This window comes from Ambystoma mexicanum, chromosome 4q, assembly GCF_040938575.1.
Source record: "Ambystoma mexicanum isolate Mex_15411 chromosome 4q, UKY_AmexF1_1, whole genome shotgun sequence".
NCBI classification, from domain to species: domain Eukaryota; kingdom Metazoa; phylum Chordata; class Amphibia; order Caudata; family Ambystomatidae; genus Ambystoma; species Ambystoma mexicanum.
This window is the reverse complement of record NC_090928.1, coordinates 860422448-860446180: the sequence shown is the minus strand read 5'-3', so window position 1 is coordinate 860446180 and position 23733 is coordinate 860422448. Positions and strand designations below refer to the sequence as shown.

Sequence of the window (23733 nt, the reverse complement as noted above, 5' to 3'; positions counted from 1 at the left end):
GTGAATTAGGAGCTTGTTGTAGGGTTCTAGGCTCTGACCTCTGCACAACTCAGGACATGCTCAAGACAGGCATCGGCCTTGCAAGGGTGCGCCTTCCAGGGATGTGGGCCGACTCTCGCCTCCCAGCAGCGGGTTGGCCAATAAGAGCAGAGTAACTGCAAATCAGGAAGCCGCAACGGGTGATGTTCGTTCAGGCACATCGACGATCAGCCATTTTAGAGTATCTAGGTGCTTGTGGCGGGCTTGTGGAGTGTCGTAGTTACCAGGGCACAACACTACAAATATTTCAGCATATGATGCAGCTGGGAGTCTGCAGATCAAAGCGGCAAAGGTATGCTGCAGTTACATTTACCGCGCATAGTGCTCATTGATGTCTCCTCTGCCTTTCACACTGTCTCCTCCCCTCTCCCTTACACTTTCCCCCTTTCCTCTCCCCTGCACTTGCGTGTTCTCAATGTTACTGGGCCTAGTAAGATCGTTGTTTTGTCCTCCCTTGTTCCCCTCCCTTGCCTCGTCACACTCTGAAACACTTGTGTTTCACCGCAATACAAATAAAATATCATATCATATATCACCATCTTATGTTGCTAAAAACCATTCGGTCTTATTTACTTTTTCTCTCTCCTTTAGTCCTTACATTATGGAGCTTGTAAAGAAAGCCCAATTTCATCTTAACCTCCTTATAAGCATTCTACCGTTCCTCACCTTCCCCGAGAAGCGTAATGTCTCGTAAGCCTTGCTGCTATGTAGGCTGTATTACTGCAACAGCCTCTTCCTTAACCTCCCCCTTTGTCGTCTTCGGCCGCTTCAGCTAATGTAAAATAGGGTTGCAAAACGTATTCTTGGCCTGAAGCCCAGGAATCACATCGCCGGAGCCCTAAAATGTGTACATTGGCTCCTAGGGGTTGTAAGGATGAAATTCCAGATCTTCTGTATCTTTGACAAGGCTTTCTGGGGCCAGGGACTACAATATCTCCAACTTTCTCTCCCTAGGTACTGCTCTTCTAGAGCCCTCCGCTCCTGTAACTCCATTCTCTGCTTGTCAAATGCTTTTTGAAACAGAGAGCAAGAGGCTTGGGTCTCTTTTTGGCCGGTGCCTCTGTTTGGAACAGCCTTCATGCTCCTCTTATACTTCAGCTGGACTTACTTAAGTTTTGGAAACTGTACAAAACTCAGCTTTCCCATCCCTGTTTTACTTAATCCCTTCCCTGCTAACTCATACCACTTCCACTGAGGCTGGTGGCTTGGTACCTCATGAACCTTACAGGTTCCAGGCCCTACATCTTGTTGACATTAGTACCCCCCCCCCACCCTCTTTAGCTCTGCCCTTGTGGGTCTACCGCCTGGTGGCTGTGTACTCTACCCTTGGGACTCGTCTGCCCCAGCAGTTAGCTAGTGGCCTCCCACTTTGGCATCTTTTGGCGCTTTCCTTCTGGGCTCCAATCAGCACTTGGCAATCCCTACTCCTACTACTGTGTGTACAACATTTTGGATAAGCAAGTAAAATGCAGATGCAAAAGATTTCTAGAACATTCTTAAGTAGTGTGTGGAGGTTTAATGTGTTGATAGGGGTATAAGTAGTGTTTTCTGAACTAATTTGTGGATAGATGTTTGTCTAAAAGCAGGCAATGATGGAGTGTTACAAACATAACCGTAAAGAGGGTCAAAGGGTTGTCTTGTGCGATGGTGTGCATGTGCAATCTGGGGGTTTTAATGATGCATGGCCTGGAAAGGGGACTGCGGAGGGAGACCTTTGATAGTCATGAAGGTCCATGGATTATGGTCCTTATTGTATGCTAGAGAAAAGTATTTGGAACAGAAAATTGTTTCTGTGCTTTTTTTTCAGTAGTGTACAATTGTCCATTATTCTCCATTAGCATAGTAGAAAATGCTAATGGGAATGTTGGAGAATCTTATTGAGTCTAACTACTTTACTGAAAAATGTAAAGTAGATGGAGTCTATAAGCTCATTTATTATACTTCGATTTTTTAACTGTGAATGATGGATTCTAAAGGAAACTTTTTTGTGTTTTTTGATTTTCTTTTTTTCTGGAGAGGCCAGGAAGTAACCTGGGGCGGGTAATGAGGGAATGGGCATCAACCATGGATATGATGGGGCAGTTAGTCAGGGGAAGATCTTGCGGGTGCTTTAAATCTAAGTTAGGGCCAGTGTTTCTCATGCTCTTTGATTACAGCATTGAAAGCACTTCTAAACTGCTCCCACTGCAGAGTGGTGTGTTGCAATATATAGAGAGTACTGTTGTCTTGGAAACATATGGATCAACAGCCTCTTTTATAGCTTGCAGCTTAGCTGGTGGAATCTTCTATTCCCCTGGAAGTAGATCATGATAGGTCTCCTCATCACCCCTTACATCTTGTTACCAACATTGTAAACACAACCCCTTGTACGGACTCATATCATAAAAATTAATTTAAGATGTGATGTCATCAGTAATGTCATCAATGACATTTGTGATGTCATCTTTGATGTCCTGGGTGTGCACGATGGTGGTGCAAGTTATGGTTGCTTAGTTTACCATAAGTGGCACATTTCTGGGGGGTTTCGGTTTTACTTGTAGCCATAATGTCCCTATAACAACATTTTTTACTGTATTTCGTAGGTTTTAGTTATTGCAACTTAACCATTACGTCCCTTTAGCAAAATTGTTTCACTGAATGAATATATATATATATATATATATATATATATAAATAAATACAAGAAGGTAATTGTCAATGCATGTGATGTTCAAGTAAGCTCTATATTAAATGGTTCCCGATTTAATCTTGTAATAAATCTTGCCAGATCTTCTGGGAAAGAATATGACAACAGTATTATCTATGTATCTAGATCATATAATCAGATTTGTGTTATGTTATCCAGCACTGGTGCCAGTGCATGTGTTCCTTCAGAATTCCCCATAAAGAGATTGACTCGTACAGGTTCCTACTTTTGCAGCCCCTTTTGTTTGACCTAATAATTCCTTTTTAAAGGTTAAATCATTGATGCCCTTGTATGTTTCTCAGAGCTTCAGCTTCACAGTTTTGATAGTGAAGCGCAAGAACATTTGCTTTTGGAGGAAAGAATCCAGTGATGGAGCAGGGTTCAACACCTACCCCGGACAGAGCCTTTTGGAATTGGCCTGTTTCAAAGTTTATTTATGTGCCTTTGTTTTGATGTCTTCAAGCAATTTAAAACCAAAAATATTTTTTAAAAAATAATTCAAATATTAGCAGCAGATACTGTGCTATCTTGGTTGGACAAGTGGTTCTGTGCACGAACTTGCTAGTTGGTGATAGTATCCCCAACGATCCAAGGTGCCCAGAGATGGTTTGAAGTAATCCCTCTATGTATCTAACAGCACCAGTTCAGAAATGCTTGTCAACTAACTCAGTTCATGGTTTTGGGGTAAAATAATAATAGTCAGAATGGTGATGACACCTTTCCTGAAATAGACCTACGGTTTGGCTGCCTTCCTTCATTTCAATCGGTGTGGTTTTGATACCTGTGGGCTGGGGGTGGATGTTATGGAGATGTTAACTTCTTGCAGAGAGCTTGATGCCTTTTCACATGGCATCCTGTAACTAAAAGGTCTAAAAGCCTGCGGGTGGGGAAGCGAGTGGGAAAGAGGCATATTGAACTGGACACCGATTTTGAGTTATGTAGTGGAGAGGACTCATCACAATGGGTACTGTACAGTATTTTGTTTCTGTTTGTGTTGTAGATGGTACATAAAAGTATGTCACATGGATTCAATTTGTACTGTGAAATCAATTACTCCTGCACAAATTTGGCAATGCATCTTTCCAGTGCTTATTTTCTGCACCGAAAAAAAATAAAGGATATAAAAACACATGAACCAGAGCAGTGGATAAATCAAAAAGAGAAATCATGAATAAATGCTCAGTACATATCACAGGTGTCAAATCTACTAATTCATAATAAAGGATTGAATCCTAGTACCCAATTGATTAAGGGGAACCAAATGGTTGGTGTATAGCCAGTTAATCAGCCTCACCCAATGTTCAAACCCTAGAACTCTGTCTATCACAGGTACACCAAGTAGACTTTCACTCCGGAAGCCACAACTGGTATAGACAGCAGCTGCATGTGAATGCCTATGTACCTGAAAAGATTCCTACCTCACCCACCATCCCGCTTGCAGAGAGCCTCTGGCAGCGCATGAGGGTGCAGGTGCTCCCACCACTTAGTGGGGAAATGATGAACATCGACTTCAAAGGCTGTTCATGATCAGTATCGTAGATGGATTGAGGCCAATCCAGCATTGAGTTCTTTGGCCGATGCAACCAATTTGACTGATTTGGAGAAAGGCCCGGTATGTACACAGCCCGCTTACAGGTACTGTACCTGTTGCAGAATTGAGCAAGTCTGAGAAATTGTTTTGAAAGTCATTGTAGTAGTTGGCTGGGAGGTTGAGGATAAGGAGTTAGGGCTTGTAATGCGGAGGCTAATAACATTTTAGAGTACATTTGGAAAAATGTATATATGATGAATGCAAAGCTACCTCAACAAAGTGCTCTGTGTGAATTATGGTGCATCTGTGGTGAAAGGTGAGGGGACAATGGAGTGTTGCCTCAAGTAAATCAGCTGTTCCAGTCTTTGAACAATGTCAACGATGAAAGGGCCTGTGCTGCGAGCTTGTCATTATTATCCAGGACCCACAAATGGAGAGATCACATTGTGTCAGGAGAGTGGGTTATTGGAGGTCTTGGGAAAGCAATAATAATGATACTGAAGATTAAACTGTTATATTTAGTGCAGATATTGGTGGTGGTGATTATGGGTTATTGACGGTAGAAGACAGATGCCATTTGAGGTAAAAGATGGATAGCAGTCAGAGGGATTCATAGAGAAGGTGCTGTATATTCAGCCAGTCTGAAGGGGTTCATGGACACATGAATAGAACAGCAACATGTGGGAGGTCGATTGGCAGCAGACTGTATGCTACAACAGTGGACAAACACAAGCTGATGCTATCCTTAAGAAGGGGATATTGGAGAGACAACCATCGGCAACGTCCTAACCATTCTACCAATTAGATGTCTTTTACCCTCTAGCTGAAGAGGAAACATGGGAGCCACCTGGTAGGACACGGTCTGGGTAATCAGCTCTAAGATAACCCTGTCTAATTTAAATATTAAATTCCATGACTAGGCCTCTCACTAACTCATCACATTCATTGCACTACAAAACAACCACACCAATATCCCAAAATTATGAACAGATACATTGCGGGAAACCCACGGAATCAACCCCTGACACATTGCTACAGCAACACACCCAACCACAAATGGCACCACTCTGTGCACCATTATAACTTCACATCACACCATGCGCGATTTCCTAATGTCCACCTCACATGGCCATCACACTGCATACAGGATTTATTAAGCATGTGCAGGCATTTCTTCTCAGCATACTTCATGGAGTAATTGCTGTTATCACATGTGATTTTTTTCTGTACCGCCCAAAATGCAGTCTTTCTGGATTACTGGATGCTAAATATTACAGGTACATTTTTTGAAACTTAAAAAAATACGTTTTCCACTATGAAGGCTGGAAATGCACATGGGACAGCAGGTAGGTACACCAATGTGATTCCATCTTGAAAATCCAATCGAAGAATTGTGCATCAAGCTAAAGAGAACATGAGCGTCTGAGATTCTAACATTTTCACCCCACTTGGGTGCCCCATCCACTTTATTGTCCCATATGCAGACGGGCTGATTTGCTCCCATGCGTCTCACTTTAACTTTGCTCATGTGTGTCACACTGTAATGTTGCCCCATTGTGTGTTTTTTCCTAAGTGTTCTACTGTAATATTGCTGCTATTTGTCCCACCATAATTTTGCCCTGCTATGATTTTGCTCCCAGCTCCCCCACTGAAATTATGTTACTAGGTGTCCCTTTGCGGATACTTTTTCTAGAGCAAATTCCCTCTATTGTTGTCTTTCTTATAATTATCATTATTATTCATTATTTATAACATGCTTAATAACCAGAGGTTTCTAAGCGCGGATCCTGTGTTGCTCGGCGTCAACGAGTATGTTGCCCCTGAGCTATCTACCTATGACCATGGTCTTGGTCTTGGTACCCACTGCTGCCGGCTCCCTGCTCCTGTATGTCTTCTTACAATTGTATTTATGAATAAGCACTGCACAGTGTCTGCTGATAGGAACACCAGACTCACCTCTGCAGAAGGGTAGCTCCAGTGCTCAACAGGAACCACCTATAAACAGACCCATGCACAATGCGTGCATACTTGCGAACCACACATATCAACACAATTCTTGCATTTCTTTCACAATAGTCAAACCCACCCTCCCTCTCTTTCAGATCCACCAGAGCGCTGAGACTAGTGCAACATAAAACCCAGTAACTCGAGATTCCAGAATGTTGGTGAACAGGGCAGCAGCTTTAGCCAACTGCTCCTGCTCCCTCCCAGCCTATGGATTATTGAAAATTGCAGAAATGAATCCTACTCTAACATCAAAGAAGAAGATTGAGGTCCCTGACAACCCCAACTCCAAAAAAGATAAACAAGGAGAGAAGATGGATGAGAGTTCAGGAAATGGAGATATGTATGCACTGCTTCTCCAGATTGCTCAAGATGTGAAAGATATGAAGGTTACCCTAGGTGAATTGTCCTCTCAAGTGGGTCACCTGGAAACTACCATCACCAAAGTGGAAGCAGAAAATACAACCTTAGCCCAGGAGGTTGGGGGGAGCTATAGGGCCTACAAGGAGCTGAGATATGAAGTTAAGTTACTGAATTGTAGAAGAAGAACCTGAGGTTAGAGGCTGATCAAAGGAACTTGAACCTGCGCGTACTGGGTGTGAGTGAAGACTCTGCTTTGGACCAAAACCTTGATCTAAGAGTCAAAGGAGTGCTGGAGGCAACTTTGGGTAAGAACATCCTAAAGGATATGGACATGGATTATTCCTTCAGAGCTGGCAAACTTGCCCGAGCCGGAAAAACAAGACAGATCATCATGGTGATGTCTAGAGTGAGTGCAAAGGAAAGGATTTTAAAAGCTGCGAGAGAGAAAGGAAAACTTCTACTGAATGGGGATCAATTGGCCATTTACCCAGACTTCCCTAAGGAAATTGAGGAAGGCATTCAAAGGTGCTAAAGCTTTGGCTCAAGAAAAAGGGATTAAAACTTTATTGGTGAAACCAGCAACACTGAAGATATTTTTTGGATCAGGTGTCAAATCCACAGATGATCCGGTTGAAGCTGAAAAGTGGCTGAGGGTTGGGGATCTGAACTTAGATAATAATATTGCAGATTGATACGATATATGGAGCTGTGAATGTGCAGAAAGGTTTATTTTTTTCTTTATTTATTCGTATTGTTCTTGAAATTGTTGGATGGTGGATTTATTTGTATAATCATCTATGCTTCGTTTATATTTCAAATATGTTGGTGTAACGGTTTTCACTCGAGCATATACTTGGTGTGGGTTTGGATTATGGGTGCTTTACTCTATTGCAGTACGCGCTCAGCAGATTTTCCAAGGGTGGTGGTGCTTGTTTTACGGACGGGGTGTCGGAATGTCGGAAGTGTCATGCAGTCTAGAATGACGGCCGTGTGCCACCCTCCGGAAGGTGGATGGATCCTGCCGGCGACTTTGGGATGGATTGACGGGTGTGGGCGACTTGCTGACGATGAAGCGCAGTGGAGGTAGGCTGTGATAGGCGCTGTGGGGCTTTCTCCCTCAGGGCCGCGGCGCACGTGTTTTCTGGGCTGTGCGCCTTGTCGCATGATCTTGTGTTTTGGGTGTGCGGCGGGTGCGTGGACTGGGGTGCGGGTGCGTTATGGCCGCGGGGGAGGGACTCCTCCTCCGTCATTATATATCTCATATGCGCAGTGTTGCCAACTTGGCGACTTTCTCGCTTTATTTAGCGAGGAAGTGCGCCCCTTAGCGACTTTCTGCTAAAAAAGCGGCTGATGGGGGGTCTGGCTACTTTCTTCCATTGGTTTGGGAATTACACTTTGTATATTGGTTTCCGGGCCAGTGAGGGAGAGGTGGCTGGATTTCTCACTAGCAACTGACCTGATGGCGGTGTAACAGCTGTCGAGTCACCAGTGAATGCAACAGCAGAGCGTGACGCCATCCCACAGCCTGTCGGGCTCTGCCTCCATTTCGTGCAGTGCTGCACTGACCAGACTGCTGCTGCAGGGCACTGGCAAACGTTGCCTTTCGGCTCTGTGATTTTTTCCCCTGTGAATTTAGAAAGTGAATTCAATGTTCACTTGCATTATGAATATTTAACAGATTTGAACATCTTTCCATCGTGTGCAGTCAGTTGTGTATTTTAGAAAGCTTCATTGGTGCATTTTGTCAAAATAAACCCACAAGGCTGGGTGATGCAGTCAAACATGTTTGAACAAATGAGTTGCAAAAATGAAAATAGCAAAACATAAATAAAAGTCAAACTTTTTATTCCAGAAGTACTGTACTATGATAAAATATCACTACATAATTCAGTATACGGCTCGATCCGGAAAAGTAATGAATGCTCTAGGGCTCTATGGACCATGCAGGACAGGCAACCTTAAGCCACCTAGAGTCACACCTAGTACATTCTTCATGTTTTCAGACATACTGGTGCGTTCGTAGAAGGGTGATTTTTTAAAGAGAAATTCACAGATGTTTGCCTCTCTGATTTCCAATCACCTATCATGCACCTGGCAAATTAGGTGATGATGTCATTTAGCTACTTTTTGGACAGCCTATAGCTACTTTCCTTACTGAGGAGTTGGCAACGCTGTGTATGCAGCTTGCTTTGTCCCGGACTGCTATGGGCACATTGCTTGTGTAGGATCCCTCATGGTTCACATTTATATAGGCGGATTTTTTGCTTTTCTTCCTCTAAGTAACATTGCACAATAAGATTATGGATAATTGCATCAAGGCAGACATGCTACATTGGGAAACTGCTATACAATGTCTGACCCCTGCATGCGTAACTGTTGCTCTTGTTGCACGCCCCTAATGTGTTAAACTTACATGTATTTGACGTGTGCGTGCAACGTACTGTCAAGGCCAACAATCTCTCTGGGATGCTCAGTTATACAGTGCCTTTGGTCAATCTTAGTCGGCTGATATTGTATGTTTTATTTTTTCTTGGAGTTAAGTTGTGGGTTGACATGGAGAAGGTCGCAGTATTGAGTCTGGGAAACCACTTGGGGGAGTGTAATGTCCAGGAATTGATCTCTTAAAGCACATCCAGAATTGAGGTAAATCCTGTCACCACGGATTATATTCATAGGTATTAGTTGGATGGGAGGGTGTCCTTTCTCTCATTGGGACAAACTGTACGATCTTTAGTAAATGGGCTGTGTATGTGGACTTCTGCGGACGTGTGTTAGTGGGGAGGTTGGGATATGGGTGTAGCATTTCACTTTTGGTTTTTTAGGTAGGCATTTCTCTGCATGTAGTAATGCCCCCTGCACTGCTGGGGAATCTGTTTTAATGCTTTGCGAGAGGAGAAGTAAGGCCGCCTGGTATAGGCATAGATTGGAGGTGTGAATGCCATTGGAAAGTTAAATGCTGTATCTGATTTCTAATTTCATTTAGTAGGGTGCAGGGATGTAGGTATTTTGTAACACACTGTGATACATTTGCTCACCCATTCTGCGCATGATTCACGCTCAATTGCTCTGCATTCCAGCAGTAGTTGGGTTTTGTGATGTTTTCATCTCTAAATTGATGGTTATGACGATTGGTGGATTACTGTAATTCGTTGTTGATTATACTATGAGAATTCAGGTTCTGTCTTGGCATGAGTTTGACACACTAGGGGGAGGTATCTCTCAAATGTGTTGGTTAATGGGATGCAGGGATGTAGTGATTTGCTGCCTGGCGCGCTAGGTTGGATGATATAATATTTATTGGGGAGGAGAGGACAATGAGGTGTGGTTGAAGTTGTGTGCACTTATATGGGATCTATGGGCCTACAGCAGTTGTGTTTTCTTCCAGATATGTCATGTTTGGACGACGACAGCAGTCTAGCAGTACAGATGGTTCTTTTAATACCGACCCGGGCTAACTTGGGTGTTGTGTGGTGTTTAACTTTTTTGAATATGAGATGTTGCGTTTCTTCAGAAATGCTTTTATTCGTGCTTTCAATTACTGGAGAATTGTGGAAATTAATTTAGGCCAAGCAGTATATTTAGCTTCATTTTTGATTTGACCAATTGGGGTCTGTGACACCTTTTTGGGACTTCTATAGGTTGACCTAAGGGAGGGGGTGGGGTAGTCCTTTTCTGCGTATAGCTGGAAGGGATGTTCTGGAGGGTTGGGTGGTTCAAACCCAGGAGTGTTTTTTTAATTTTTATTTTATTTCTTACCTTGACTATAGGTTTAGGTAGTATTGTGTCTTGTGAATTCATTGCAAGGATTGGGAATCGAGATCTACCCATGTCTTACTCTTATCAGAGGAATAAGAGGGTGGTGTCTTGGAATGTGAATGGTGCACATTGTGCTGTCAAGAGGAAGGTGATTTTGAGTAAACTAGGGGAGATGGGAGTGGATGTTGCGATGCTTCAGGAGACTCATCTGTTGGATGCGGATATAGATAAGTGGAACAAGGAGTGGGTTGGTGATGTTTACGGTTCGTCTTTCACTTCTAGTTCTAGCGGCGTTTGTATTCTTTTTAGAAGGAATCTACAGATCACTGGAGTGAAGTGTGTGAAGGATGGGGATGGAAGAATTGTATGTGTCACTGCACATATTCAGGATGCTCACTATTGTTTCTGCAATAAATATGCTCCGAATGGGGGTGATGGTCGTTTTTTTGTAGCTTTAGCGCAAATGTTGCAGAATGTACATGCGATTAATGTAATTGTGGGAGGGGACTTCAATGTTGTTTTGGAACCGGAACTTGATAAAAGTGTGGGGGTGCGGACAGTGCCAACGATCTGAAAAGAACAGCATTGAAAAGGCTGATTGCTGAATGGAACCTCACAGATGTATGGAGATCGCAGAACCCTTCAATGAGACAATATACTTTCTTCTCTGCAAGGCATAATGCTTACTCGAGAATTGACCTCCTTCTGACCTCTGGCCTCTGTACGCTATCATTCCAAAGGGGAGACATCAGATCACTACTTATTTCGGATCATACTCCGATCTCCATAGACTTATAATTGACCTTCCCGGTTCCTAAGTGTAACACCTGGCAGATGAATGTCACCCTCTTAGACGATGATGAAATTGTGGACAAGATAGTTCAAGAGGCGATATTCTTTATATCTGTGAATTGTACTGCTGAAGTCAGGGTGGAGTTTGTGTGGGAAGCCTTTAAACATATATGCGAGGATTGTTGATTGGCTTGTCAAGCAAGAAGAAAGAAATGAGAGATGCAGAAGTGAAAAAGCTTACTGATGACATTCAGGATCTCAAGAGAAGTAAAATGCAAAACTTTTCAAGTGAGACTTTAAGAGTATTAAAGCTGAAAAAGGAAAGATTGGAAGATTTGTATTCTTACTTTTTAGAACCAAAAGCAACTACTTTGAAAAAGGTGAAAAATGTGATCGGCTTCTTGCACATCGATTGAGGGTTATGGATAATGGCAGATCTGTCAATGCAGTGGAGAGACAGGATGGGGTGGTGACTTTTGATCCATCCTGTGGAGATTAATGCAGTGTTTCTGTCATATTACAACAAACCCTGTACTCTTCAGAAACCGACTTATCTGAGCGTGCAATTTGTCAATTCATTGAGGACTGCCATCTGAAGAAAGTAAGTTCGGAATCCTTGGAGTGTATGGAAAGAGGATTGTGCGTGGAGGATCTCAGGATGGCGGCTTATGCGTTGAATTCTGGGAAATGCCCAGGTCCGGATGGATAACCAGCAGAACTTTTTAAAATTTTCCCAGAAGAGGTTTTTGAATTAATGCTAGAAATGCTACACGCCTCTTTGAGGAATGGGTGCCTTCCAAGTTCAACAAGGCATGCTTCAATCTCTGTTTTTCTGAAGAAGGGACGAACTACGGTGAAAACTAGCAGCTATAGGCCGATCAGCTTACTGAACACGGACAACAAGATTTTCGCCAAGGCATTAGCTTTGAGGTTTGAGAATGCTCTGATGGATATAATAGATGTAAGTCAATCTGGGTTTGTGAAAGGAAGACATGTTTCAGAAAATATGAGACGACAGTTGCTGACTTTATATGAAAGCAAAGAACACCATAATGATGTGGTGACGTTATCCTTGGATGCTGAGAAAGCTTTCAACCGTATTGAATGGATATACCTTTTAAGTACATTGAAAGGCTTTGGTTTTGTAGATACCATGATCGGATGGATAAGACTGCTATATTCACAGCCAACTGCTTGTGTTCGGACTAATGGCATGAACTCGGGCGTTTTTGAACTTGAGAGGGGCACGAGACAAGGCTGTCCACTGTCGCCGATTTTCTTTGTGATCGCCATGGAATTGCTGGCTGTGAGGATAAGAGATGAGGATAGAATTGAGGGAGTACGCTATGATGGAGCCTACCAGAAAGTTTGGTTATATGCGGATGACATGTTGTTGGTGGTTCAGAATGTGGAGAGCTCCGTTCCAGCGCAGATTGAGTTGATCAGTGTGTTCAACAGTGTTTCCGGATACAAGATCAATTGGGCCAAGTCAGAAGCGCTGCCGGCATCAACCGCTTGCACCGTTTTGAGGATGAGGAGCTTTCCATTTAAGTGGTGTCTGAATTAAATGAGATACCTTGGGATTTGGCTAACGAATGATGTCTCGAAAATAATGGATGTCAACATTACACATGTGATTCAATCTTTGGAGCTTGACTTAAAGAGATGGAGTGCGCTTAAATTGAGTCTCTGGGGGAAAGTGAATGCCATCAAAATGACATCAACACCACGTATCAGCTATGTGCTTAGTGTGCTTCCCCTGGATGTTAAAAAGGGCTATTGTAAGAAAATTGAGAGTTTAATCCAGTCTTTTCTCTGGGAGAACAAACAGCCACGCCTCAGTTTGTGGAAATTGCAGCTGCCCCAAGACTGTGGGGGTTTGGGGGTTCCAGATTTTGAGAATTATCATTCGGCCTTTGGGACCAGACATCTGGTTCCGTTTATTGAAAATTCAGAGGATGTCTGGACGCTGGCGGAATCAAGTCGTTCTTCTCCGTTGCCGCCTAGGGCTATGCTGTCCACGGTGGATGGGACTGGTTATTGGTCATTTCCGCCGACAAAATTCCTGAGAACTTGTTGGAGGGAACTGTGGAAGAAGAGTAAGCGCAAGATATGTGATGATGATTACATCTCTATCTGGCTGAATCCAGGTGTATTGCTGAATGGGAGGCCGCTATTGTGGTTGAACTGGCTCCTGAGTGGTGTACTATGGCTGAGTGATCTGATTGAAGACGGCAAATGGATCAGCTGTAGAAGACTTGCACAAATTAAAGATCTCAGAGACTGTACAATTGGTGAATACAGGAAATTGAGAGGATTGCTGCGGAACCAAAGAACTGTTAATGGTGGTGGTTGGCAGTTATGGCTGCCTGAATATAAGGCAAAGGGTGGTATGACGTCCAAGGTATATAGAACTCTGGGCCAACAGTATACGCCAGCAGAGGGATTACTATCTAAGTGGTCTGAGATCCTTGGCTCTGATATGACTGTGGAGAGGTGGAGATTTCTTTGTAAAAACGTGACCCTGACTTCCATTAATCTTGGAGAACAATGCCGACAAATCAAAATTCTTAATAGAGTGTTTTGGACTCCGCAAAGACTTCATGCGAGAGGAATGATTGCCTCAGAGGCTTGTTGGAGATGTAAGCATGAAGTTGGCTCATTTGAGCACTTGATCTGGGACTGTTATGAACTGAGGACATTTTGGAGGAGTGTCACTGAGAAGATTAATGAGGTTCTATTGTTGCATGAGGATTTTGATTACAACACTATCATTTTAGATGAAGATGATAAAGTGGAAGAACTCACTTATTCACAGAAATGCTGGTTTTTTAGGACTGCAAATTCAGCGAAACAAATCGTTTTGAGAAAATGGAAATGTGAACAGAGGCCGACCTACTCAGAATGGGTGGAGGACTTGAGGCAGATTGCCAGGATTGAGAAGGTCATCCTTCACAGAAACAAAAAAATGAAATTGTTTGATCAAATGTGGGGTGGATTTTTGGAAGGCATGTAATACTAAGTTGGTCTGTTTTACATTTTTAATTCTATGAAGGTTGGGGATGGTAGTGGGTGTATAGATTATTTGCGATGAATTCTACAGTTACAATGCTGATAAGATTGATGATCTGTATGTTTTTTGTAAACTTCAATAAAATTAATAATGAGAAAATCCAGTAGCTCAGCATAACATAGAGTATTGTTTACCTCACAGGAAAACTTTTTTTAATACAGATGTGGGGGAGTGAAGAAAATAATTATGCCTCCATTTTTTAAGAGGCGATACAAATACAAAGAAATGTGTATGTGACATTCCACTTTATAATCATGAGGTATTTTTTACATGTGGATTTCCAGAAATACCACATGAGGCAAAACCCTCATCCCTCTTAATGAATGTGATCAGTAAAAATAGGCAATTTTGGAAATATCACCCTTTTTTCATTAACACCTCACATTTATTTACCCCTCCGTTGCCCGCCAACAATGCCAGACCATATCCTTAGCATTCCCTTTCAAAACTATACAATTCCATCGATTGTATCATGCTACACATAGGCAAGCCACAAAAGCGAGTGGAGGAGTACTTGTGTTACTACAAGAAACATGTGATCATATTGGCAACACATATTGATGATTCAAATCCCTCACTGCTAATTTCTGTTATTTGACCAGTACAGACATGCCACCAGTAGTCATGTACAGGCCCACAATAGTTCAAAGATGATCTCCTGACTCAACTTTCCATCCTGTGACCCTCCAGAGAAACACCTTCCTTCATTCCAGATGTCTGCAACCAGGTGGGATGACAATGTGCCATATTCCTTTATGATCCAAATTATGAGCCAACCTCATGATCTAGTCCCATATCAGAAACGAAATATAGAGAGCACTTGGAAAGAGAGGCTCTGGCAGAATGTGATATATGGAGCACTTCAATGGATAGCCTCCGGCAGATAACAAAGCATTGAAATAACTTGTAAGAAGGGCGTCGACATAATCAATTCTAACCTGAGCATCTATAACATTGCTATCACACAGCAAACCTGGGCCATCCACTTCCTGTCAAGGTTCTGCATCAGGTGTGAAAGGGCCACGTCAAAATCCAAACAAAAGTGCATATCCACTAAAGATCAACCTTTCAAATCTGTTGCGGCTGTGGATACCTAACGAGTCTCCCTGTAGTATTACAAGAGGTCCCAAACACTATAACATTTTAAGAGATCCCAACGGTTTCCCAGAAAAAGAGGAGAGAACAAAGGTCAGCTTGATCAAGTCAATATTTTAACCCCTAAATGCACACTGAGAAATCTAAAGGAGGCTTAGCACTGAATACAAATGCTATCATCCAAATAACATTAACTCTCTAGAGGACAATACCAAAAGGCTGCCACTAAACTTCTCTTCTTCTCGAGCAGAGCGTGCAATGGCCACAACTGCATTGCCACAAATCCCACCCCACATTTGAAACAAAGGAGTATTGCTTATTTTCCTGAAGCAGAAATTTATTATTATTGTTATAGTATTGTTAATATTAGCCAACACCTCTGAACGAGAAGAACATGATCGAATCGGACAGTCTTCGGGCCTCAACTCCGATTACGAGCCTGAGAGTAAACACAATCTCGACCCACTGTTTCTCATATGAGACCCTTCTAGGTGTTCGAGTGAGAGAAGGTAGTGGGCAAAGGGGTTGACGTCTATTTCCTTGGCATTCTGATTGTATTGTGGCTCTTCTGACAGTCATGGCACCTTTGGTATTGCATTAAGTGACAATCCCTTGTACGCATAATAAATATCCATCATTGTTTATTTTTTATAGTGAACCTGATAAAGAAACTAGTTTTGTTGAAGAACAAGTTACCACAAAGACCAGTGGTATTCACCTTACTCTCCCTGATGCACATGACCCAGACAACGGTAAGTGGAAAATATTGGATACAGTCTTATGTGTAACATGTAGAGTCTTTCTACTGATGTTAATAACACCCAACGCATTGTTGTAGAAACATTGTTCTAGGTAAGAGAAGCTAGACACCTCTAAGCATTGACACATATTCTTACAGATCTGAAGGACTGTGCGCAGCGTCCGGAATCATTCAGACCCGTTCAGTAGATCTGCATGGCATGGAATTTGGCAAATTGCTAAATTGCTCTTCAAACCATGCTTTCTGCACTCACACTGTTCTTTTGGTACCAGTTATGGTATGTTCTGCTATGTTAAGATATGGTCAACTATGTCTTGTTAATAGGTTTTCTACTGCATCAAATGATCACCATATTAGTTTCAGAGCACCTAGGCTTGTTCAGAGAGTGATGTATTTGCGCCCCCGCCAAGGGTATGCAGACGTTTAGCCCATGGAAGGAAAAGTGGACAGGGCTATAAAACAGGTATAAGAAAGGAGGGGGAATATTTGCTACAAGACACATGGTATGGAGGAATGCAGTTGGGATTGTTTTGGAATGGCATGGGTGTATGCCAGTCATGCCAGGTGGACAATTGCTCTAAATGCAAAAAGGAGGGTATATCCTAAAGTGTTGTTGCAATTGGATTGTGTTTCACACGACAACAATAGAGAATTTGACATTTGCACTCAATGAAATGACGCATAATGGGCTCAAGGGTGTTCTGGGCAATCCTGGAGGTTTGTGGCTTAAATTCCCAGGCATACATTGAAATGTTACCCTTTGGTACGAGCCATAATCATTTCTGAGCATCCAAGCCTGAGAGTGGGCACTGCAGAAAAGGTGAATGATGTTGGATAACAAAGGGCAGAAACTGAATAACTTAAATATGGGCAGCCTGGCACTTTTAGAATGACATGAAATTGTTAGTAATATTTGTCAGTGTTTGCGTCCTGCAAAGAAGTATATACTTATGGCCTATAATGGCCATGCATTTTGCAACGAATAGTAGGGCTTGTCTCGCAATTCGAGTAGCCAGGGAAATATTCGAATCCTCCCAGAGCAGCCGATTGTGGCTCAATTGTATTAAATTCGTTTCCAGAAACATGGCAAGTGCTGCACAGGACCCCGCCAAAGCATGGCTATGTGACGAACCCTGAGATGCGCACAAGCACTCCCCCCCACCCCCCCGCGGCATGTAGACGATAACTAAGGCCACCACAATTACCTCCTGATGAAACCCACAGCACATATAAGCACCAAGCCAAGCAACTGAAGTGCCAGCACCAGGCAGCGCAGAGGTGCATGTTATGCTGGGAGCTGGCAAGAATCTACACTGTGCCCATAACCAAGACAGCGATCCAGGAGTCACAAGGCCGAGTACTTACCTTCTTAGAGTGAGTGGAATTGCCAGCATCCTGGACAGCAAGCCTTTGAAATGAAACACTGTCTGTGTAGAGCTGTGTGGTCCACCTCCCTTCCTACACAGGACCTCGAAGTGAAAGGGGACGACATCCTCGCTGAGCCTCCACCCGTCCACCCCTCGCCCCTGAAGGGAAGGAAAGGTGAACGTTCTGAGTCTCATGCACACTTATTTGTGCACGAAGTCTGCCCACCTTCCTAAATGCCCGCTTAGATTATCGGGTGCTTAGTATTCTTGGTCGAGATAAGATGCCGATGTTGCAGCAGCTATCGTCCTTTCCTTGTCTCTTCATACTTGCTGAGCCTGGCCTCTACCGCTGGTGCAGTGTCCCAGTGCTGGGGGTCACGAGCCAGCATAGAGAGTCGAAATTGAGACTGCGTGCAGAGGTGTTGCATGCATTGTTTTATGGAAACATTGGCTTAGTTTTAAACAGCTGAAACAAATCTGGTTTGTAATATGTACAGGTGATATATTAACCCTAGTAACTCAAATTCAAATTATCTCAGAATTCTCAATCTTCATCGCGATTCAGCTCAAAAGTTTTTCCAAATTAAAAAAAGAAAAATGAATATGTAATCATTAGTGAACCAGCTAAGCCACGTGCAGGCCCGAGGCCAAAGTTATGGGGAAGGTCCTAAGTCAGAGTTTTGGGCCAGTTGACACTTCCTATCTCTGAGTAAATTTAGTAACACTAAAGTGAGCAATAAAATATACTAGTTAGAGTGCCTAGAAGCAGGAGGAATCAGCACTATATAAAACCGGACATTATTATTTTTCAAGAGGCTCGAGTGACCACCGGCTAGTCAAGGGCTGCCTGAATTTCAAAAGGAGAAACACAAATGAAATGTATGAATAAGGTGACTTGGACGCCGACTTTCCGCTCGCCTCTGCTTGAGCTTCACAACACGTTCATTCTATGCCACAGTGAAGGAATTGTACTATGCCCACGGTTGCATCAGGGGAGAAGCAGTTTCTTCCGCTGAGGAAGAGCCTTGAAAAGATCTACACAAATAAGGGATATTGCTTTATTTTTCCTAAGCAATTTATTTTTAATTGAACTTTCTTCCTTCAAATATTAGCCACTCTAGAAAGCATGCCTCTCCTCTAACCTCTTTTTTTTTGTTTTTTTACTTTAACCCACTTTTAATAAGAAATGGGAAGTAGGGCAGTACAAACACGTATCTACCGGTCCGGGAGTAGCTAAATCCGAAATCGGTGAGCACTACTGGGTATGGCAACAGCCATGCCCCATTTCGACAGCCATTTTTGTTTTCTCCATCCGTTTTTGGAGCTGCTAGAGGTTTAATCCAGGGCCACCATCATCTCCATGGCCACGATTTTAAGAATAGAATGAAAGGCTGACCTCCTCGTGACCTCCCTGTTCCTTCTGCGCTTCCATTTGGAAACAAAGTGCCTGGAAGGAACTGAAAAATACAAGTCTTGGTGGGACCAAGCATTTCCCTCGAGCATTGTGGAGAGGGATGATATTTGTGCAAATTCATTATGTGGGCTGTGCACACCTATAAAACATACCCTTAGAAATGGGTGCCTATCAACCTTGAGTTAGAGATGAGAAATCGGAAATTAGACATTTCAGTGTTTCCTCATCTGAATTTAGAGTCTTTACTTTGGAACAAAATGCAGATGTGTGTTAAGTGTTGCGGGGCGGCAGTGGGGATGTGTGCATAGACAGGGTGACGATAAAATAACTAAAGCGGACCAGGGAGATCAGTAGGATGAAAACAAAGATTGAAAACATAGTCATTTTTGTAACTCATGGTACAAGCAATTATGTGGTTTTGTGTGGTGAATTATAGGTGGGCAGCAGAGGTCGAAGTGGGCGGGAGCGGTCGAAGCGGGGCTCCCATACTTTTTATTGTTCAGTTTCACTGTTCCTATACTTTTATTTTAAAAAGAAATCGTTCCGGAACGGTTTATTTTTAAAATAAAAGTGTAGGAAGAGCTTGCACTTCAGTGCACTGCACTGAACATTCCCTTAAATAATAGGTGTGTTTGTTTGTGGGAGGGGGTGCAGCGATAGGGTTTGTGGAGAGTGGGGCAGACTGGTGGGAACATAGCTCCACTACTTCTTTTCGTACACTTCGACCACTGGTGGGCAGCATTCAAGTGGAGTGTCTTTCTCCAGGGCCCTGAGTATCTTCTAGTGCTCGATCGTTAAATACTTCGAGACAGTTTTCAATGTCTGCAAGTGAACATGTAAAGTCGCCTGCAGCCTCCGCAGACTAGATGTATTATTTTATATTCTACTGTGTAATAAACCTAGTCTTTCTTCCCTTTCTGATGCGTCCTGCATATTGCGTCACATAAATGGGAATGGCAGTGTGAAAGGCACACAGAATACAGCAGAGGTATGTGCAAAGAGGACGTGTGCAGCGAAGCTCTGTACATGCCAAACAATACACAAGACTTTAAAAATGTCGTTACATTTATTAACATAATTTATGTACAAATAATGTGGCGTTTGCAAACATACCTCTCCTAAACATTTCTTTGAGTGGTGATTTGGAGCACAACACTAGCGATAAGTCTGCGTCATTCAATAAATATCAACATCATCATTGAAAGAAACCATGCAAAGTGCAGCACCGCTGTCATGGAACCTCAAGTTCCTATTGGCTCCTGCCCGGTGTGTGTAGTGCCAAGGAGCGAGGGCGGGCTGTAGGAGTGCTAGAAACAGTGCCAGCCAGGTTTAGTGTCAGCACATAACTGCCAGCTTCCTACCGGAAGTACCGACATCACGCCATTTAATCCCACGTCTCGTTGTGCACGCTGACGCAGTATGGATACAACATCCCTCTTCTTTCCACATGACAAACTATATACAAATTAGCCCTTGTTGCTGTCCTTCACATTACAGTCCCAGATTAACACACAAAGTCAATGTAACTTTCCTGGGGGCCTCAGTGCCGCCCTCATGGGGGACCTGTCATGCTGCCTTGCCGCCTTCTTGTGGGAGGTGCTGGCCACTTCGGTTTCCTTTGAGGCTAGGGCTGGTCACTCCGCTCCTTCTTCCTAGCAATCTGGGCTGGAGTTGTGTCCAATTCTTTCCTCTTGACCTTGGTCTATGCCGGTGGTTTCTTCTTCTGTTACCCTGTCTGTATGATTCATGTTCTCTCTCCACATTGTTGTTGGAATTCTCTTGAACCATGATTCATTCCTTGTTATCGAATTGCTGCCTCACCCAGCGGTTATCATAGTACCTTTTCATCTGGTTACCATCTGGCGGTGGTTAGTTTTGGTCTTGAGGTGTACTGGAGGACCAATACCTGATCCCTGACTTTATGGTGAGACTCCTTGGCTCGTCATTTGTCACTCATCTGTTCATTTGCTTTGATTCTCTTTGCGTGTGTGCGCCATTGGTCTAATACCTCCTTTTGCTTGCAGCAGCAGCACCGTATGGACGAGTTTAGCATGGTGCCATACTTGAGGTCACCCGGGGGGTTGTCAGTTGATGCATGCAGTGTTAGCCTGTAGTTTCTAAGGAAACAGTATCATTCAAATGTCCATGGGGCATTTTGAGCTTTCGCCTTCCTGAGGACCTTGTTGATTGTTCTCTTGAACCGCTCAGCAGCCTTATTTGCATGAGGCCATCAAGGTGTGATGAAGTGATGTTGTATGTGGAGGTCGTCCAGATACTTTGCATATTGTCTGCTCTGGAACGGGTGCCCATTGTCACTTTTTATGTACTTGGGTAGCCCGTATGTCGTGGATATCTTCTTAAGTGCTGGCAGCACAACGTCCGCTGCCGTTGATGAGATTACCTTCACTTCCAGATAATTATTTGTTTATAGCATTTATAGAACGCCCAAACCCAGAGGTAGCACAGCGTTTGTTACAACATTTTCATTCCGATACAAGGACAGTAATCAGATGCATTGAGGACTTAGTCATATTTGTCGAAAAGCCAGGTTTTGACAAGTTTTTCACATGCTGCGTATGACTGTTAATTTCTAATGGATGAAGGCAAAGTATTCCACAGAGGAGGGGCAGCAACTGTGATGCTGGAGCCTCCAGCTCTTTGGCTTTTGTATCTTGGAATGTCAAGCATGATGCTGACACTGAATATTAAAGTACGTTGTGGTGATTTTTTGGAGAGACAGTTATTGAGGTAAGTTGGAGCATCATTATAAATACATATCAGTGCCAGCGTTTAAGGTCTTGAATTCAATTTGTGCTTTTAGGGCAGCCAGTGGGCATCTCATCTGGGGGATGATATGTGGTCGCTGTGTTTTAAGCCAAGAGCAGCTGTAATGCTTTGTTTTGTAATAGTTGTAATTTTGATAGGTTGGTGGCAGAGGTTCAGAGGAGGAGGACATAGCAATCATCCAATTTGGAAAGGATCAGTGCTCGCTCAAGTGTCCGGCAATTGTTCGGTGATAGGAAATGTCTACTTAATGAGATGAGTCTGGATGTGTACGCAGTGGAGTATGAGAGAGCATTAATGTGCCTGGTCATTGAGAAATCAGCTTCTAGGTAGACTCCCAATGTTTTTGCTTGTTTCAATAATGAGATAGTTGTATCATCAATGCAGATGGCGGAGTAGTTATTGTTGAGAGATTTCAGACTGGAGGGCGAGCCTACAATGATGATCTCCATTTTGTCATCATTGAGGCAGAGGCTGTGTATAGCCATCCAGTTTTGTATGGTGCTGTATAGTTTATTGGTTGTGGCAGAGTCCTGTATGTCATTGCCAGAGATGGGGATAGGAATTTGGGTGTCATCAGCAACATTTGTGTAGGTGATGCCCATGGAGTCCAGAACATCAAAGAGGGGCTTTGTATAACTGTTGTAAAGCATAGGTGAAAGGCAGGATCCTTGGGGGATCCCAAGTGGTGCAGAGATGGGATCCGCTGCCAATTCACCAATAAAAACTCAAGTGGCACGATCAGTTAAGAGAAAATGGATCCAAAGGGTGGCTTCTGGTGAGAAGTGAAAGTCGTGGCTGAGGGTTTGACAGAGTTTCTCATGGTCGACTAAGTCGAAGGCAGCTGATAGCACAAGAAGGAGAAGGATGCTAAGGTTTCCTGTGTTAGAGGATAGTGTCCATCTAGATTTTGAGGTCCAGCAGGGCAGTTTCCGTGCTATGTTTTTCGGTTGAAAGCCTGATTGTCTCGAGCCAAGGAGGTGGTTGCGCTCAAGGAAGGGTTGGATTTGAGAGTAAGCTACACGATCTATTGTCTTCGACAAAAAGTGGACTGTGGTAATGGGACAGTAATTGGTAGGAATGGTAGGGTCGAGGGTGGGTTTTTTAATGAGAGGAGTGATCCATGCTGCTTTGATGTTGGTAGGTACTGTGTTAGTGGTGAAAGAGGCATTGATGAAGTCTGTGATGATAGGGTCGAGGGTGGGGGCACTGAGTTTTACTAGGGGACCGGGCAGGAGTCTTCCTTACAGTTAGAAGGTTTTAAGGCAAGGATGGTGGACAGAACCTGATCTTGAGAGACTTTATTGAATTTGAACAGGGGAGTTATGTGAGTAGAGACATGGTTGGCATGATCAGTAGTGATATGTGTAGTGGGTTTTCTGGCAACAGAATCTCTTTTAGCCTTGATTTTATCCTGGAGGGATTCAATTTTGTGTGTAAGGGCATTTTGGATGACAGTGCACCATGCTTTGTCTACTTGCATGGGGGTGGTAGGTGGAATGGGCGATTCCAATTCTCTAAATATAGAGAAGAGTTCTCTGCTATTAGAGGCTGCCTTGGAGATGCAAGTATTGTAGGAGTTAGATTTGTGTGCTACAACTGAGAATTTATAGATGTTGGTGGCCATGGCTAGTGCATTGCAGTTGGGGGTGGAAGGATCTTTGTTGTGTAGATGTTCAGCGGCTCTTTTTTTGCAGCGTAGGTTAGTGAGTTTCTCATCAAACCAAGAGTTAGCCAGTTTGTGGGGTTTCAGGCTTTTTAAGACGAGCCGTGCATGTTTGTCTAGGGTACATTGTAGGCAGGAGTGATAAAGGATGGCAATATCATAAGGGTTGGTGTTGGTGGGGTCATGGTCTTTGAGTGAAGCTGCGAGGGTGGGGTTCAGGTTGTCGATTGTGAGTTGTGATATTGCCATGATGGCCTTTGTGTGCAAGGGGGACAATCCTGTCTTGCAAGTTTAGTGGTGCTAGGATGCGTGCGCCCCTCAGTAGTAGGGTATTTCTAACCAATATAGGGTTGGGTTTTTGAGGAATGGTGGCCTGTAACCTGGTGTTATTGAGGTCAAAGTC

General features: G+C 43.3%; 1 protein-coding gene across 1 annotated transcript in view; it reads left to right on the top strand.

Moving 5' to 3' along the window:
• The window catches only part of TTC7A (tetratricopeptide repeat domain 7A), a 2220458-nt gene that overhangs the window by 1837149 nt on the left and 359576 nt on the right, over positions 1–23733 (top strand). The window contains exon 17 of the mRNA XM_069608425.1: positions 15994–16091. Coding sequence (XP_069464526.1) covers positions 15994–16091 — 98 coding nt within the window. The remainder of the gene's footprint in view (positions 1–15993; positions 16092–23733) is intronic.